Here is a 20301-nt window from a genome sequence, read left to right on the forward strand (position 1 = left end):
GTTTGCGCGCCGCACTCGCGCTCTTTCTTTCTGCTTTGCGGTTTATACTGCCAACGCATTACCATTTCCCTTTTAGTTAACGTTAGGCAGCGTTTCGATACGGATCGGGGGATCAATAGCAGAATTTCGAAAATATAAATAATTTTCGAAAAAAAGAAGAAAAAAACAAAAAAAAAATAAAACAAACGCGTAAAACAAAAAAAAAAAAAAAATACGAGCGCACGTACATAATATTGTATAAATGTATGTATGTAGTGTATATGTACACAATATATAGACATCCGACGTACAGATAATCAGATACAGATACATATATATATGTATATATAGTAGAAGTATTTATATTTACGCGCGTTGTTGGATTCGACCGCTTTGCTCTAGTGTGTCCAATGCTTCCTTCTCCTTTGCCTTCGCGTTCTCCGTTTCCGTCTCTTGCGTCTCCGTCGCGGTCTCCGTTGCCTTCAGCCGTAGTCGACTTTTAACTTTCGCTTTCGCGTTGCTTTCGCTTTTTCTCATCAGCATCGGGCACCAGAAAAATTCATTCTCAAATCGCGCCAGAAATAGCCGCCAAGTGGGATAATATATAGTGTATAGTATATAAGAAGAACAAATTATTTTCCGTTTCACCAATTTAAAAGCTGCTGCAACATAAAGGTAACATACACACACACACACACTCATACAAAACACACACTCAAACACACACACACACAGTTTTAGTACATACATATGCAAGCCTGACTCCTCTGTCACATGACCGCGCCCTCGCTCCCTGTTCTGTTTCTGGCCAAAACGAGTTTTTGGCTAATAAAAAAAAAAAGAAAAGAAAGAAGAAAAAAAAAAAACATTTTAAACAGTCAACGACAACAACTCCACATTGCCGGCCGGGGACTTCGACGCGGTCTACGGTCAATTATATATTTTAAAGCATTCTAAAAACTTCATTGTGAGAATAAGAGGTTTTAGTGTTTAGTTTTAGTTAGTTGCTTTTTATTTTTTTTATGTGTCTGTCTCTGACTTTGGGATCATGTACTCGGTATCCAGGAAACCAGCGCTGAAAACATGGCAAAAATGTAAACGGCTTTGCAAATGCCTTTTATGGCGCAATCATCCAAATGCCCTGAACTTGAACAGAAATGCACAATCGGCTTACGGATCGATCAATAACAACCAATAAGCTGTTTTTCCCATTAGACTTATAAGTATATATATACAGAGAGAAAAACTATGGAATGTTCCAGAAGCAGATACATATATGTATAATGTTAAGATTTTCTATCTCAAAAAAAAAAAAAACTATAGAACTCTTTTAGAACTCTCATTATCTAATCATATCAAAGAAAGCTAAATAGATTATTAAGTCTTAATCAGAAAAGGGGATAATCTATTTTGCCATTTCTATCTACAGAAGATTCCAGGCATAAAAATTAATGATAATATTTAATTTGAAAGTTTTATTTTATTTGAAATTAAGTTTAATTCATAATTTTCTCATCTACAACTCAAGACTTACTTTAATAAAAGGAAGAACATTTGATTGGGTTTATTAGAGAAAATTTTTTGACATTAAAAAGTTCACTTTTACTTTGAGTTTTTGGAATAAATATACATATAATTAATTTATGGAATTTTAAAGTCAGAGTGAAAATTTTATTTTAATTTTGTATATACCAATAAATATACACTATATGTATATCAAGATTAACTTTAATCAAAGGAAGAAGGTTTGCTTAGACTTAAAAGAGAACATTTTTTGAAACTAAAAAGTTTACTTACAATTGTTTATAACATTTAGTTTTAATCTAAAAGGAAAAAGAGTTGACTTTAGACTTTAGACTTCATAGAGAGCAATTTTTTCAACTAAGAAGTTTACTTAAAATTGTATAAACTATTTACTTTTAATCTATATTAGTGGAATACTTAATTAATGGAATTAACATATTATTTAAACTTATATCAATTTGTTTAGGGAAAGGGAAATTAGAGATGGATGTAAATTTAAAGTAGTTTACAGTTTAGTCTAATATAATTTATAGATTTGCGAATGAAAAACCTGTAGAATATATTCCTCTTTGTTTAGAACATTTACAATCTTATCTCATAAAATGAAGCTAAATTGATTGGGGAGTGATGGCATTATCTATATTCTCATTTTCATATATTTATAGAACATTCCAGAAATAATTTTAAACTTTGAGTTTTGTTTATACCATGTTTAACCAGTTTATACCATGATAATCGCATTATTTTGAGCAGTGTAAGAATATTTTAAGTGTAGGTAACTATTTGTATCGGTTATGCAAATCCCAAAGACTCTGAGAGAGAGAGGAAAGAAAAAAAAAACAGCATTGTCTTAAGACTTAATTACCAATACGAAAGGCAAAGGCAAAGTCAAGTCAAGTCTATTACCGCAATTATCTATGCAAATATTTCGTAACTATAAAACAATATATAAATAGTAGTAAAAGACACACCTTTCTTTCCCATCAATGAGTCAGCCAAATGATTGCCAAAAAGCAAAAGAAAAAGAAACAATTTAGACGACCTCAATTTTTGGCATACAAGACTGAAGGCTGACTTTAACTCTCTTTGATCTTGGGTAAAACAATTTTTGTTTTTGTGGAAACCATATGGTTAGGCCAACAAAGTCAATCGAGCGTGATGATGACGTTGTTAGAAGCTTTAGAACTGCAAAAATGACGACCGATTGTGACCCAATTCTTAGCTGGCTAATTATATTTTCAGTAATTAATCAACTTGAATTTAAGATTAGCCATTAAAAAAAAAACCCGAAAAAAAATAACTTGAACTAGACCAAGCAGATGGAATCAAGTTGAGAATGTCTATGAGTTTGAAACATGTTTTATGCATTTACTAAAAAAAACACAAAATCTGAGTCAGTCACTCATTGCCAAATAACTCGGAGGTTTTCTTGTGGTTTTGTTTTAATGCTTCAGTAAGCAGAGACCCCCTCCTCAACCAATCCTCCCAGTTCCCCCACAACCAACAATCCATCCTCTCTCTAAGTCTGTTAAAATAGAAACCTTTTTTTTTTGTATTTTGAAATTTTCCACAGCGTATTGGTTGCTAATCAGTTAGTAAATATTTACAAAATGAATATATAGAGATTAAAACCAAATTTAGACTGCACTTGCTCTTGCCTTATCAGATCTTGATACTGAGACGAAATCTCAAAAACTGAAATGGCGCCCAATGTCAACATAATGCACTGCGGATAGGCTCAAATCGCTTTTGGGATCGGGGTCATTTCAGTTTACATTTTTTGTTTTCCAACAAATCGGAAACCATCCAATGGGATGGACAGAGAGAGAGAGACAGAGAGGAAACCGCCTGACAAAGGCACGTGCAGATAACCCAATAAAGAAATAAACAAATACTCATTTACATATATGACTATACAAAATCACGACTATAACTAGAAATCTTCCTCCAATTCTCTCCCTCTCTTCTCACCAAACGAATCTCGATCATTTGAAATGCATCATCAATAATTGCGCGACTTTTCCTAGTACAATTTTCAATAATTTAAACACGTTAATTGATTATGAATCCCATGCTCTACTTCCGACAAAGACCAACTGAAACAACTCGTACCCGGTCCCGGTCCCGACCATTGATCGCTCCACTAATTGTTCATTGACACTGGGCAGCCAAGTCGGGCAACGGGCAGGCCTTTGTTCATGCCGATTTGATAGCATTTTGTCGACAGAGTTAATATTATTTTTTTTTTTTATTATCAGCACTTTACCACAATATGCAGTATACTTATTACTCTGCAGTATTCTAGAGTATCCGAATGAAATAAAATATGTCATATATGTTCATATGAAGAAATCCGCCAAAAGACTCCTTTTTCTGTTTTTATAGACTTTCTTCTCATTGGGTTTTTCTTTTGAAATGTCGAAATGCCGCACACAATGAACTTGACAGCTGAGGTTTCAACAAATTCAAATTGAGGCCACTTCCAAAAAAAAAAAAACAACAAAAAAAACACATTTTAGAGTGAATGGTCTACAAGATATTTCTAACAATTGTTACCATACACTTTTCAAGGGTCTATGCACTATAAGAGGCTTTAGAAAGGAATAGAAATAATAATTTTTTTATTGGATTTTCAATATACATATTGTTCTCTAGGCAGCAAGCAAAATTTTTTAGCTACATACATTCTGTTAAACTATAAAATTTTATTAATTTAAGAGTTTGTGAAAACTATGCATATTATACATTTATAATAATACTGAAAAGTAGGGATAAAGAAAGGTTTTGGGACACAATTTTATGATTTAATCTTCAAAAAATAAAAAATTTCATTTAAATAAACTTCTGTTTTCAATCTATCAACTTTGATTTAATCATTTTAATACCTTAGTAGTAGCTTAGAGTATTAAAAAATGTTGATTAAAAATAAACACTTTGAAATATTATTTGAAAGAGAATCTTATTTTGGTACTCAATTTTTCGAAATTTTTCGAAATACTCTTCAAAAACTGAAAAGTATCCTTGCAATCTCTTTTCTAATACTTCTTACTATGCTTTAATAATTTTAGTACTTAAGATTTGAATATCAAAAGATCTCGAATTACAATCCACACTCTGAAACATTTATGTGGGTACATTATATTTCAGTTCGAAAAACTTCCTCAACATGCCAACTCATTATAAATTTCTTATGTTTTTGTTGGTTCTTTATTTCTAATCATAAAATTATTCAAGTGACCAATGCCTAGACTGATCCAGGGGGAGTCCTTGGGTTCCAAACATCCAATATAACAAATTGTGTATAGTTTTGGACCTTTTTTGGGGTCCTTGAAGTCGTTGTTTAAATTTCATCTAACCTCATACTGCCTCCATTGATAATTACTGAATTTCTTAAGCCAAAATTTAAATTTTCGGACACCTTTCTAAAAAAAACTTCTAGATTCGTTCATAAACCAATGTTAAAAGAAGTTCTAACGCAAGGGTATACAATATTCGTTTAGCACTTGGATTTTTTTATGCACCTTTCTTAAGCATATGAATTGATGAATTCTTCAACATAAGTATTAAATATTCATATTAAGGGCATTAACCATTCGTTGAGCGTGGATTTAATTGCTTCTTTTGCAAGACTTTACTTTGTACCCTTTTTTCTTTCTTTTACCTTTCTTTTTTTGTGTGTTACCTTTTTTGGTTAAGGCTTGGTCTTTTGGTTTTTTGGCTAATTAATATTTTGAGCATAAAATCGTTAAATGATTTGCTTTACTTGTAGCTACAAATTGTGGCGCTTTGTTTTTTTTTGGTAACATTTTTCGGTACATACATATGTCTGTAGGAATCGACTCTGTTTCTACCATCGGAGATATCTTAAGAGATGGGCGCATGGACTATGGGACTAACTAAGTCAATGACTGACAGAGGGAAATGGGATGGGTGGGACAGATGGACGCATATTGTTGCATGTTATAAATAAAATATATGTATAGGTACAACATACATACAAATACATGTACATGTCTATACTTATGTATGTCTGAAGATTCAGCTCGTGTCTTTGTGGACTGTCTGGCGGGTTTGTGTGTGCATAAGCAGACACAGGGACGGACAAAGTAGGTACATACATATGGATGGATGGATGGATGTATGTTTTGCAGGAAAAACCGGCAACAGGAAAACATTTTAAGAATGCATCGTGTTCTTCTTCGTTACGTCTGTCTGGTTACCTATCTCCTAGTCTCTCTCTCTCTCTCTCTCTCTCTCCTTCTCTGTCTTTCTTTCTTTTACCCTCCCTCATTCTTTTTAATTGTAGATTGTCATTCCTTTTCTGGCCATATGTGTTTACCTATAACATTTATTAATTCAATCGACGGGCATCAATTTAAGCGCTGTCACCAGTCACAATTGGCGTTGACAACTGTTGCGTCGCCCCCAATGGTTTCGCTCCACCTCCACCTCCACCTCCAGCTCCACCTCCGTCACCTATGTCACCGTTGTCTTCAACTGGCTGATGATGAATGACTGCTTGCTGTTTGCACACTTCGGGATTAGCTTACCACATAGGGCAGGATAACAGAAGCAACTACAGGAGGCCGGTATCATATTATTTCTGTCATTTATGAAGGCCAAACCCAAGCAAATATCATAAATGTTATGAGAAGAGTACACACATTTCAAATGCCCTTTATTTACACCTAGTCAAATGGTTTCAGAAGGAAACATTTGTAAAGTAAAGTTGTTAGTGATTTCAGATATCATAACAATACTTAAGTTTAATGATATGAACCTTTTAATAATTGATTGATTAGTAATTTATTCAAAATTATAGCCATCAGCCCTGTTTCCGTTTACCAATCCTTATAAGTTGTTCGGAATCGAATTTAATATGTATTCGTACATACATATATTAGTTTTAACTGATTTCAGATATATGTTAATGAAACGAATCGTTTCCAAATTTTCTGAGATCTATGAAATAAATATTCCATTATAAGTTAATTCAAAATTGAGCCAATCAGCCTATTTCCATTTCTAATTAAGCATAAATTTGTCGAAATTAAATTTGAGTTCTCGTTTTGGTTTTTTTTAACAGTAAATTTAAACCAGTAGCTTTGTAGTCAATATATGACAAAAACTATATAAAAATTAGTCATAATATTTCAACTTCCTTCTAATTGCAAACCGATTTCAAAGTTAAACCGTTTTTATATTTAGATTTTAGATTAGATTCATTTTAAATGTGAATTTTGAGTATATATAATGATCTATATAATTCAGAACTATTGTTTTAGTCAAATTTACAATTTTTTACAAACTTTTTGAGTATATATATATAATAGAAATCGGTGTAGGATTTAGGAATAGTTGTAAATGTTGAGCGGCGAAATCGATTAATTTCTAGCTTGAAAGTCGAAAAGTTTTCCCCATTTTCATATAATAAAATAATATAATAAAACTTTGGAAATTGCTTTTAAGATGGGAATAGCGAATTGTACTCAATTTTAATATCTTTTGATTGACTACTGATGAAAATATATGCTTTAAATATGTATTTCTATTAAAAACTAACCATTTCCATTGGAGATTAGAGACTCAAAGTATTTCTGATTTTAAAGCTGTCTAACAGAAATATATGACAAATTAAAGATGTTTTATGTCTCACAATCAGACGCTTGAAAATAATACTACATACACACATACATATATGGAAACAATTTTATAATTTTCCTTTTATGTATTACCAATGCTTCATGTAGCTGATCCTCTTTGCAAGATATAAAGATTTAGATTAAACAAATTTATAGCAATGTCAAAGAATGGAGTATGGAGAAATCATAAATTTGGGGAGAAAAATCGGTCCTTTTGAAGGCAAATCATTAAATGCATATCAAAATTTGATAACTTTCTGAATAAATGTTCCGCTTTAGGGCGTGAATTTTCTTTATTTCAACTTCCGAGGATCCGATACTGACTTGTAGTATTCTATTAATGACCTAATTAAAGGTTATTTATGTCGTTGGTTGTTTTTTGGGGGCTTTTTTGCTTGATATCAAAACTTGTTGTTTACCGACTTGAGCTCTGCAAACAAAAAGGTTATTTGTATGTACAATGTACTTATTTCCTGATTAAAACACTTTACTCTAAACCGATTCAATTTATGATCATCTTTGGCATTGAAATCTTTACGATTGCTCAATTAACCCATAAACCAAAAAAAAGGTTAAAAGTAAGTGTGTAGCAAGTCTGGTTAAAATCCAAATCCCACCACAACTTTAGCCACTTAAGGGTGTGTCCTAAGCCAATTGGCTGGTTTTGTTGTTGTTGGCAAAAACCAAGTATTCCCAGACGTTGGCCAAAGTAAATTGCCAATAGCCAATACTATTTATAGGGCCACTCTCAAACTATCTTTCTGTGAAGAACCAGAGCCAGTTATATATATGTACATATGTACATAGTTGTGGCACTTGAAGGGTTTCCTACTCAACGTGTCTCTCAACGCCTTTTTAACCATTTCACCAAGCCAGGGCAAAAAAAAAAAAAAGGCGCGTGGTCATTTGGGCATAAAAATGAAAACAAAAACTGAAATTTGAGACCGACGGTCCACATAGACGGCAATAATATTGCATAATTGAGAAAACATAACAACAACAACAACAAAAAGTGTTAAGGGTTTTCAATTTGTTCTTGCGGTGCCGACGACACAAAACCAACAAATTTTGTTGCCTATCAACCGTCTCTTTATGGGATCTCATAAATTGACCAAAATGCCATAATAGAGGAAATAAGTCAATTGAATAATACATGGTCACGTGGTTACCCGGGGCAAGTTGCCATGGGTAAAAAGTGAAGCCGAACCCACTATCTGGCCGAAATAAGCCTGGACAAATCTGTAAAGATAAGACCGAAAATCTAATGCCAATCAATTAATTTATGGAATGCAGAGGCCCACAATTTCCTAACGAATATTTATAGTTAGTTAATACACCGGGGTAGACAATCAGCTATTTATGATGCACTAATCAGCAGTTAATCGCCAACGTCAGGGCTACCAATCGAGGAGGGACGACTTTGGGTTGCTATGTGGTAAATTCATTTACTAATATTCACTTCACTCCACAACACTTCATTCCACTTTTGTTTTTATCATTTATCTGTTAATTTGCATATAAATAAATCTGGGATTTGATTATTATCTTAGAATTTGACTTGTCAAAAAGATTTAGAGAGTTTGGCGGATTAGAGTTGGGGGTTTATCTAGTCTTCTGAAGAGTTTCTGACTGTTGCCCAGATGCTTAACGTAAACGTCTGGCAATGGATCAAAGATTAGATAAATTTTGAAAAAAAAACACACACACACAATTCTCAAGGCCAAAAGTTTGTTAGCCGCTTAGCAATTTAGGTGGCGATAATCAAATGAAGGGGTAAACATTTTGTTCTAAGATAAAGAAAGACAACATGTGGCGAAATTTGAATATCAAAAACACTTGATTCCTCTTCATTTGACTGACTGAAATATAAATTTGTCCATTTTGTTTGTTCTCTTCTCTCTCTCTCTCTTGTCATCTTGGCCATGGCCCTGGCCATGTTGAATGTTATGCTGGCTAAAAGCCCAAAATGACAAGGAAAAAACAAAACCCAATATATACAGTGCTTAACACAATGATAAGACACATTAAAAATTTGTTTTGTTTTTCTTGCTAAACAGTTATTTTTAAGAATTTAGCGAAAAACAATATACCGAATGAAAGATCAAAGCAACAGCTTTGGAAAAGTACCGTTGGTTTTTATTCCCAGCATCTGCCTGCAATGTACCGTTACTTTTCCAGAAATATGTATGATATTTGCTTGCTTGCAAGCGTATCACAATTATAAGACACATTACAAAAAGTGAAGTGAAAGAGATAGGATAGACTTTTTTTTGGTGTTTATTATTGATTTACCTCTAGAATTTTTATTTAAAACAAAATGGGGCGATCTACACTACTTTGTCCTGAAGAAAAGGGCTCTATTTTAGCATTTTCCAAGTCAGGTTGGACTATTGCCCGAATTTCCCGTGAAATTGGACGTAGTCGAACCGCAATAGCCAATTTTTTAAAAAATCCGGAAAGTTACGGTAAAAGGCGGAGTACAGGTCGAATTCCGATTCTTGGTGACCGTGAAAAACGGTACATTCTCAATAAAGCAAGCAACTCGACAATATCATGTGCCCAACTTGCTTCGATTTCCGGCAAGAAAGTGTCGACTATGACTGTTTGGCGCACTTTAAATAAATCAAAAAATATTGTACGAGGTGTGCTTAAGAAGATACCCCATTTGACTTCACGACACAAAGCCGCCAGAATCGATTTCGCGATTAGAAACTTAGAGACAAACTGGGACTCGGTAAGAAACATGTTTTATCAAAGCTTACTTGTGAAGTACCGTTCTTTTTTGTATAAAAGGTTATTTTTTCTGATGAGAAAAAATTTAATCTGGACGGACCGGATGGATATCGCCATTATTGGCGAGATTTACGAAAAGAGCCATTATATTTTTCAAAGAGGAACTTTGGAGGCGGATCGGTGATGGTGTGGGGAGCTTTTACCAAGTTTGGAACTCTAAACTTGCAGTTTACAAGCTCAAGGATGAATAGTTCCGACTACATCCAAGTACTAGAGAGTAGCCTGCTGCCATTTTTAACAGAAAATAGGGAAAACCCCTATATTTTTATGCAGGATAACGCAAGAATCCACACAAGCCGGCAAACAAAGGCGTTTTTGCAAGACTGTTCGGTCAATTTAATGGACTGGCCAGCATGCTCTCCGGATCTAAATCCAATTGAGAACATTTGGGGTATTTTGGCAAGACGTGTTTATAAAGAAAACCAGGTTTACGGCAACATAACCGACCTTAAGGAAGCAATTATCAGAGAATGGGGTCTTCTAGAGGATCAGTTATTAAAAACTCTTTCGGATTCGATGAAAAAGCGTATTTTTGAAGTCGGAAGAGCGCAGGGAAATGCAATTAATTATTAATTTAAAAAATATTAAGGAAATTTCTACTTGTTTTTTATTTTTAAGCTTAAATTGAAATATGTCTTATAATTTTGATATGGTTGATAACCCTATTTTTTTTGTTTTCTTAAAAAAAATATATATATATGAAAAATATTATTAAAAAATGACATTAATCTTATTCGCATTCTAATTTTGAATATATTTCTAAAAAAAAATTTTGGAAAACTAAAGTGTTTTAGAAAATATGTGTGAAAAACGACGTGTCTTATCATTATGATAAGCACTGTAGCTATCTCCATCCATAATTGCTAAACGAGACACGTGACAATTAAAAATAGATTTATCCATGCAAAAAAAAAAAAAAAATAAAAAAAATATTTCGAGCAAAATACGCAAACAGAACGAGAGAAATGGAAAGTGACAAAAGTGAACGAGCAAATGGGGGCGAGCGGAAGCCAGGTGATGCAGATAAACAAAGGGGCGTATGCGCAATGAGTTAAAGTGAAGGCCATTCGATAAACATTTACGTAATAATCTCACCGTCGTCATGATAAGCCTAAAAGAAAATTATTCACCACCCACCCCAGAAAAGTTGGGTAATACTCATTAAGAGATGTTTCGAAATCCATCAATTGCGAAAAATATCTATGTATATACAAGAAACAAAAAAATATTCTTTAATTTAATCAGCATATTTTTTGCTTGTTTGTTTTTCATTAATAAATTTTTAATCTAAATTAGCTTATGGCATACGTACGGTTTTTTTTGATAATGACAAATGAAACTCATGTTATGACAAAACAAGAGGTTTTTAGAAGATCTACTGAAATCGTACCACTATAACATCGAATCGAAAATAAATAACAAAGTTGTTCATTTTAGTTGGCCCAATGTGTTTTACACGCATTGACCATTAATTCTTTGTTGTTTTGTTCTTTTTGTACCTCCATATGATTGTACTTATTTAGCTGGTCGGTCTAAAACTTGCCTCACTCTCTTTTTAGTCAAGATCTTCAAGTATTAAGTATTCAAAAATCATAATCGTAAACGCAATTTCCAGTTGTCTTTCGTTTTAAATGGGTTATATATACTCTTCAAACTCTAATTACGATTTCGCTAGGTTATAGTTGTATGATTCGTTTGATTTCTACAAATACATTGCCTATATCAACAAGCAACTTAAATAACAAATCTTATTCAAATGGTTTAAAAACTGAGAAAGAAGTTCAAATAGCAACAGACAGAGAATAAACAATCAGATTTAGTTTTTCAAAAGGGGGGAAAACCCATAAAGTAGTAGCTAAAACCTTTAGATACTGTGAAATGCCATATAGAGTTTTCAAGTTTGTTTAATGAAATTAAGATATCTAATAAATCTTATCAGAATATCTCTGTATATAGTAAAGCTCGAGATGAAGAGCTAACAAGTTAGTTATTATTTTACAACTTGTTGTTATCCATATACAATTTGTAGGACTTAGTTGATCGTATATTATTCTGATAATGATTCACATACTTGTGTGATTCTACAATCTTATATGATAATTGACCTTTATAATGAATTCTGTTTTTCTGTTGTTTTCATTTCAGGCCCAACATGGCAACGCAGCAACAAACAAAGTCCCATGATGATTTGACGATTGCGAATCGTTTGGTCGATAAGAATCCTGATATTAGCAAAAAGGACAACAAAGATGATGATGATGAGGAGGAAATTGAAGAGGCCGAGGTTGTGGTACCACCAGACAGCGGCTGGGCTTGGGTGGTAATGGTAGCCTCCTTCCTCTGCTGCACGGTGATCGATGGCATTGTGTTCTGTTCGCCTCTGTTGCAGGATCAGTGGATCGCTGAGTTTGATGTGAGCAAGGCCTATGTGTCGTTTGTGTCATCCCTGCTCAGTGGTTGCTATCTGATGGCCGGACCATTTGTCAGCGCTTTGGCCAATAGATTTGGCTTCCGTCCAGTAACCGTTGCGGGAGCAATCTTTGGCTCTCTCTGCTTTGGTTTGTCGTACTATGCTCCCAGTGTGGAGTATCTGTTCTTCATCTATGGTGTGTTGGGTGGCATTGGTTTCTGCATGGTCTATATACCGGCTGTGGTTATTATTGGATTTTACTTTGAGAAGTGGCGTGCTCTGGCCACTGGCGTGGCTCTCTGTGGCTCGGGAGTGGGTACCTATGTGTTTGCCCCACTTACCACTTACCTGTTGCAGTATGGATGGCGACAGACTCTGGTTATACAGGGAGCAATGGTCCTCCTGTGTGCCCTCTTTGGCATGGCCTTCCGCCCGATTCAACCCATTACATTGGCGGTGACAGATAAGAATGACACAGTCGAGGAGAAACGCAAACTGAATGGTCATGGCAATACCGTGGCTCCTACACCTCAGCTCACTCAGCAGGCATTTACTAAACCCTTGCCCGAGGGTCGTTTAGCCTACTCCATGCCCAATTCAGCTCACAATACCTATATGGGAGCATCACAGCGTCATCATTATCCCACGGCAGCGGAGATTTTCAAGGGTATGAATCTGGAGAGAAGACCATCGGGCACCGCGTCTGGTAGCAAGGGTACCGAACTGAAGCAGCTGCGCAAATCCCAGCCAACGACACCAAATGGTGATCCACAACAGCTCACATTCAATTTGCACAAGGAACTGACCACTGTGGGTGAGAACGAGGAGGAGGCAGAGAACGATAACCTGTTGGAGACGGAGGCCAAGCCCATAACACTTCAGGCCCGTCGTCACACTGTGTCCGGTCGCCGTGATCAGGAAATTGGCAAGCGCAGTGCAGCAGCTGCCCACGAAGCTCACCATGGACAAGCAACCCGACCCATGTACAGAGATGATGCCTTCTTTACGGGCTCACTGACCAGAATACCCCAATACCAGTCTCAGTCCTCACTCGCCTATCACATGTCTGTGACACGTTTGCCCACCAAACAGGATATGCTCGAGGATCGGCAAAAAGGCTGCCGCATCTGCCCCGAGGCCGTGCGTCGTACCCTGTCCACTATGTTGGACACCAGTCTGCTCAAGTCGCCGTCGTTTATGTGCCTGGCCTTCAGTGGTTTCCTCACCATGATGGGTTTCTTTGTGCCCTTCGGTTTTCTGGTCAGCCGTGCCACAGATAGTGGCATACAGCCCTCAACTGCTGTGGACATCTTGGGCGGCATTGGATTAGTTAATACAATTGCTAGGATTGTCTGTGGTTCGGTTAGCTCATTCCCGAGCATTAAGCCTCTGTGGCTTAATAATATTGCGTTGACGGCCGGAGGATTGGCCACTATTTTCAGTGGTCTAGTCATCAATCCCGCCACACAATGGACTTTTGCTGTATTCTTTGGCATTTGCATTGCCTGCTTCTCGGCCCTGCGTTCGCTGATTGCTGTGGAAATGATTGGTCTGGAGAAGTTGACGAATGCCTTTGGTTTCCTTATGCTGTTCCAGGGTCTGGCCGCCACCTTTGGTACACCCATTGCAGGTAAATGTCCCATATACCAGATATACATATATGCGGAATACTTTATTTTCTTTAATTTCTCTTCTTGTAGGAGCCCTTTATGGTGCGACTGGCAGCTATGATGCCGCCTTCTATTTTGCCGGTGGACTTATTCTTCTATCGGCATTCCTTTGCTATCCCTTGTCGTATATATCCCGATGGGAGCAGCGACGCAATGAGAAGATTACACCACTGGCAGCGGCCTAAACTTAATCTTCTAATCTGATCCTCAAAAATCATGAGGAGGCTAGCCCATTGCGGCCCATTTTGCGGTCACTGATCACTTGTAGTAAATTGGACAGCCTGAAGTATCGTTCACCTCAGCGAGTGGGGGCTAATACTTGAATCGTTTTAGATAAGCCCCAAAAAGTGTAATGTTTGTGCCTTCAGCGTGTAATGTGTCGTGTGCCTAGACATAGTTAGATCGATGACTATAGACCGATCGATCCTCCCTATCGATCCCTATACATACAACAGCGAAACGCTTGTAAATTATGTTTTCTTTTAAGCTTTGAAATTAACAATTTAAGTTTTTTCTTTAGTATAAGTGTGGATCACTTGATGTTGGTTAGATGTGTGCATCAGGAACAAGTTAAATGAATGAAACTTTTAATTTTATTATTATTATGATTATTATTATTAATATTAAGCAGCTGAGCACATGGCTGGGCCACAAAGTCGACTGCCAAGTTAAGCAAATCGTTAAATAATGAAAGAAGTTCCTCTTTCTCTTACCCTCCAAGAGATTGCCGTTTGGTTTTTGGGACATTGGTAAATTCACTCATTCACCCCCATCCATGTCTAAAATATTGAGCAAGAAAACCAAATTGCCAAGTTGTAAAAGTCTATTTCCCATCCTAAAAAACTACCTTCAAACGATGCATTTGTTTATTTGATAAGAATTTACTATATTTACTATTATATATATATATATATATACAACGATAGATGATTAACTGCTGCTCCAGACTTGTTACATAGTGTGTACATAAGTAGATATAAGCCAAGCAAAAGGTTAATGCCCCCTACCTGCCCGCAACCTGCTCCCTAAAACGCTGCATCGTTCGATGTCTGACAATAAAACATAAATGTTGAACAAACAAACAACGAACACACACACACAACGATGAAGCGAATGGAGATGCAGATGGAACTGCTACACGTATACATACTCATGGCGTTTATATCAATATTATTTGTATTACATATATTTTTTTTAAATTAATGAGAATGAGTTTGTATTTTATTTCATGCCTTAGTTGACATAGTTCACAAGTTATAATTTCTACACAATATATATGTAAATATATATATATATATATATTAAAATAATAAAAACGACTTTTAGTAAATACAAACTAACAATCTTTTCCGATTTATTAAAGCAACGATTCATGGTATGGTATTTGTTTTGTTGTTGAGCTTAGATTATAAAAAATAATTAAATAAGTAACTCGTGGTGGATCTTTGGTCATGGACACTGATTATTTTTCCTGATTCAATGAATTAATAAACTCCTCCAGTTTCTCCTGAATTTGTCGAACTTTAACTGTGTGAAAAATTATATAAATTTAAGTATAAATGCAATAAGAGTGATGCCTTTTGATTACTTACTTAACTCCTCGGCTAAAAGCACACGTTTGCCCGTTAGCAGATGGCTCTTCTTTTCCTCATCGTCACCGAATTCATCCAGCACCGCCTTGATCTCTTTATCAAGCCTTCGAGCTTCACGATTTATCACCTGTTGGCGTAGAGCATTGCCCGTTACCTTGATGACCTTTTGAATGCGCCAGAAAAGCACAACATCATTGCAAGAGACCTAAAAAATTTAATTTTTATGAGAAATTTCGAGAATTTTATTAATGTTGTGCTTATAATAAAACCCACCTCACACTCGGCTCCCTGTTGGGTATACAGATAATAGGCCTTGCGGCAATCCTTTGCCCTTTGCAGAGCCTGTTGAAGGAAGTATCTGCAAAATAATTCAACAAATTAGTTTTTAAATTTAATTTAAATCTCGTTTCACTTACTTTCTGTAGACGGGAAACCATGTTTGTCTAATGTAATCCGTATCGACCTCCACATTATCACGCTGCAGATTTTTTCTCACTGTTGTCAATTCATCATAGCTTAGTGTAGGTAAATGTTTCTGCAATAAGATTTAAATGTTATTCCCCACAATCCGAATCATATTGATAGGTTTCTTTAACTTACCGCATCGTTTTTGAGTATTTTGTCGAGTTCACCTTTAACGCTGCGTCGCTTTTCCTGATCCTGTGAAAGATATTGCCACTGTGTGAAGCGTTTCACTCGACCAGGTCCAAGCATTTGCGCCAGTGTCTCCTCCGTTTGTACAAGTTTGCCATTCACCGAATCTTCAAGGAATTTTACAGCCTTATCCCATTCTGCTTTGTCGTGAACAAAACGATCCTCCAGCGTATTGAGTTGTATCACCCTTAGCATATCTATGGCCTTATCCTCCCAAGTGTGTCGACGTATAGCCTCATCCACAACAGCTGCTTTTAATTGATCAAAAATGCCATCGTGCTCAACGGTCTTCTTGGAACGTTCCATCAAATGGATGAATTCCTGTTGGAGAGCTTCCCAGCCAGCTTCAACGGATTTGGCAGGTAATGCCTGCTCAGTCCATTGCCGCAATTTAATGTCCACCATAGTGTTGAAGGAATCTAAAATATTAATAGTAGCAATTAGTGTGTGCTGTTGATTACATTATTCAATATGTCAATATGCGAAAATGATCAACAATTAAGCAAGTTAAGAAATACTAAGAAATCGAATTGTTCGTGAAATGCAATTTGGAAATTTTGACATTCATTGATCAAATTAACACCGTAAAATATGTACATACATAGAGAGAATTCTGGTTAAACTTGTTCTTTGATAAATAACACTAAAATTAAATCAATATTTGTTCGAAATCTGGTTTCATTACAGATGCCCCCCTCCACCATCCTCAATATATCTTTTACACACTTTCCGGCAAGTGCACATCGTGTCTCAAGCTGAATCATTAAGTGTGTGTGTGCCTATGTGTGTTTGGTTTTTATTAACTTGCCGAAATGGTGCTAATGAAGTCGAAATTGGGGAGTACAGATATTAATTTGTAAGACGAAGTACGTTTTGTGTAACCGGTTTAAACACATGTGATTCCCAGCATTGGCATGTGAATGCCGCATATTTAGCGCATGATAAATGCAAATTTCAACCTGACGATGACGACGACGACGATGCGGCATCTCATAAATAACATCCACACCCACACACTCATCACACATACACACACACATATATGATACACACGACAGGAGGTATTTTTAGTGAGCTTGATGATCGGACGTGCCTCCTCTTACTACTTAAAACTTATATACTACAAAATATTACTTTGAGAACCTGACTGTGCGGCGGGCAGGTAAATGTTTTCAAAAACATAATTCGATAGCTTCTCCCACAGCTTAGAGGTAAGTGCATCATCCCACTTTTTGGCAGAGATTTGTGATAGGTTAATGACCTCGTCTAATATTTCGCCCTTGGCTTTGTCGAACAATTCATCGCGGCCAGATTCACGAAGTCTAAGTGAATAAATAAATGTAAATGAAATTGCATAAATAAAAGAATAATAAAGAATGCTCACCTTGGGAAATTGTTTTTCCATTCAGTTTCAAGATTAAATCTTGTAGCCTTAAATGCATCGGCCTGTTGCTCAATGGTTTCGCGTACCATTTTCCAGAAACGATCCGAAACCGCCAGGCTCAGATTTCGACTTGTCACCTGATGGGGCATTATGACACCGCGTCGACTAATGGAAGAGATTATTGAATCAATTTGAAATGATTTTAGATCATTTTAACTTACTGGAACAATTTGGAATTCTTGAAAAATTCCTCTTCATACTGACGTATGGCATCGATGCTATCATCCTTGCGTCCACGTCCTGTGACTACAGCATAATATCCCAAAGCCTTCATGGGAAAGAGTTTGCCGGAGAGAATTTTCCTAATCCGTTCAGGATCGGCTAATTCCTCGGCCAGATCCACTTTGGTTAGCACGAAAATTGTACGTCTACCGAGAGGATCACATTGCATGACCAAATCGGTTACATTACTACGCTCTGCATCCACCGAACCGTCTTGAATGCAAAGAATAATTGCATTTGGATTGCTCATATAATGCTTGGTCATCTGATGAATCGAGTCCTTGGTATCCGAAGCCATATCCACAGTCATGGTCTAAATCGAAACAAATCAGTTGAGTAACGAGAAAAGAGAAACATTTGTCAACTGCTCACCGAAATGATGCCTGGAAGATCAACCAAAACCATGCGCTGCAATCCTGGACCTTTGACTGTCATAGATATGACCTCATTGCTCACAGTCTTGCCACCACGAACCGAAGCTCTCATACGAAATTCCACCTCACGCCGCAATTCGGCAAGCTCTGCTTCCTTGGTGAGATCATATTCGCGATCCGAGTCACGGAACTGGGCTACATGATAGGGTCCTTCGGCCAGGGTGACTTTGACTGGTGCTCGGGTCATCATTTCACCACTACCGCGTGGAAAGATGCGAGCTTTGGCTATAGATTCAAGCACTGAAGTCTTGCCGCTGCTCTGATCTCCAACGACCACGACGCGAGGCAAGTGATCCGCCATGGTATAGCCAGTATCATAGCCAGATAACTCATCCAACACCTCTGAGTACATATCAATCAAAGACTTTTTGATCTTCTTGGCCGATGTCTTCCTGTTAGTCTTCAAAATGAGATACTGTTGACGCAATTCTCGATTCTCCTTTTCCATTTTCTCCAGCTCCTTTTGATACTTGATCTGGACATTCATAATCTCCGTCTGCAGTGTCTCCACCTGACTCTGAAGCTTATCTGGAGAAGAATTTACATAATTTAAGCCTAAAACTTCTTAAAATTGAACTTACCATATTTCTTACGACTCTCATCTGCTGAGATACCCAAAGCTGCTACTGTTGTCTTGGCCTTTAGATCTTCCTTGGCTGGAAAAGGTAAGGAATTAAATTAGCAAGACACAAAGAACTGAATAGAATCTCTCACTTTAAATGGGGATAACCTACTGTCAATTATTTGTGTTCCTTGAATGTCGGCCGCCTCAATTGCATCATCCAAACGGCTATCGAACCAGGATCGCCACTCTGTGAGCTTATCTTCGCCCAGCTGCTTTAGTTTCGGATCTACAAGCAAACACACACCCAGCAATAATATAATCAATGCAAGGCGATCCCAACACCGGAACTAACTGTTATGACCATTTAAAGTGAGAGACCGACTCAGTGGGGGATCATGACAGACATGGCATACTCACCTATATCGATGGCATTTTTTACCACACTGCCCACTTCGAGCAGATTCCTGGAGAATTGACTCCATCGCTCACCCTGTGGCATGGCATCCTCCAACCATTTTAAGTCGGGTAACCCATCTTTCCAGTCTTCATATTTCTGCATGCAATTGTCAAATAATCAAATGAAATTCGCACATTATATAATCGCCTCCAGTCTCTCACCTTGCTTAAGGAGACGCCGCCCCCTATAGCTCCGCCTAGCACAATGTAGCGCAATTTCAGAGCTCCACGTATTATGCGCACCACCAGCATGCCATAGCCACGTGAGGGAGGCGGCAGTGACCATCCTCTGGCCGGATTACCGGCTAACAAGAACTCTGGATGTTGGCGTTGATGTTGTTGACCCCCATAACTGCCCCCTCTTCCACTGCGTTGATAATGGCTGGCAGTTATATTGCAAAGCGTGGAATGATTACAGCATACCACCTTGGTGGAATAGACAACGGCTTTTTTTGCAGTTCGCCTGGACAGAGAAAGAGACACACAGAGAAGAAAAAAAATGACGACATCGCCAAAAGTGAAAAACGATTTCAAGCGAAAAGAATCCACTCCCACTTACCGGTATGAGTTCTGGTAGATGCGCAACATGATGCCTTGATGAGGCCTACAGTTTCCACACAGCTGGCTTTGTTTATTAGCAAATTATTTAATTTTTGCCAAAATTATTTAATTCTAATAGCAGTGTGACCATGCTTTGCTGTAGGTCTGCGCAAATTTATCTATCGGTTAATCGACATTCCGGAGCAAAATGTATCGGTTAATCGACATTCCGGAGCAAAACCTATCGTGAAACTCACAGTTATCGATTGACTGTGTGCTAGGGGCGGGAATTTCAAAATAACATAAAACTTTCAATGTCTATAAAACAAAAAACGCAGGTTTATTTTGTGAATACTGCTTACTATGTACAAGTATT

The 20301-nt window shown here is 36.8% G+C and overlaps 2 protein-coding genes across 5 annotated transcripts; one reads left to right on the plus strand and one right to left on the minus strand.

The window, feature by feature from the left end:
* Positions 1 to 221: 221 nt before the first annotated feature.
* Positions 222 to 14738, plus strand: LOC6640158 (monocarboxylate transporter 3). Its single transcript, XM_002063073.4, has 3 exons — positions 222 to 654; positions 12084 to 13978; positions 14049 to 14738. The coding sequence occupies exons 2-3, from the start codon at positions 12091 to 12093 to the stop codon at positions 14201 to 14203; spliced, it is 2043 nt and encodes a 680-aa protein (XP_002063109.1). The 5' UTR covers positions 222 to 654; positions 12084 to 12090; the 3' UTR covers positions 14204 to 14738.
* A 600-nt stretch (positions 14739 to 15338) lies between these two features.
* On the minus strand, positions 15339 to 20089 carry LOC6640157 (dynamin-like 120 kDa protein, mitochondrial). 4 transcript variants are annotated; one of them, XM_023174872.2, is made up of 14 exons: positions 19945 to 20089; positions 19548 to 19848; positions 19347 to 19482; positions 19099 to 19215; positions 18946 to 19020; positions 18303 to 18892; positions 17870 to 18243; positions 17649 to 17813; positions 17408 to 17586; positions 16211 to 16683; positions 16027 to 16145; positions 15884 to 15968; positions 15611 to 15815; positions 15339 to 15545 (listed from the first exon to the last, which is right to left on the minus strand). In XM_023174872.2, the coding sequence occupies exons 1-14, from the start codon at positions 19971 to 19973 to the stop codon at positions 15481 to 15483; spliced, it is 2913 nt and encodes a 970-aa protein (XP_023030640.1). In that variant the 5' UTR covers positions 19974 to 20089; the 3' UTR covers positions 15339 to 15480. The 4 variants fall into 4 exon arrangements, with proteins under 4 accessions (XP_023030640.1, XP_002063108.1, XP_023030642.1 ...); XM_002063072.4 differs by having other exon boundaries at positions 17399 to 17586; XM_023174874.2 differs by lacking the exon at positions 19099 to 19215.
* Between the last annotated feature and the right edge of the window lie 212 nt (positions 20090 to 20301).

This window comes from Drosophila willistoni, assembly GCF_018902025.1.
Source record: "Drosophila willistoni isolate 14030-0811.24 chromosome 2L unlocalized genomic scaffold, UCI_dwil_1.1 Seg196, whole genome shotgun sequence".
Lineage (NCBI taxonomy): Eukaryota > Metazoa > Arthropoda > Insecta > Diptera > Drosophilidae > Drosophila > Drosophila willistoni.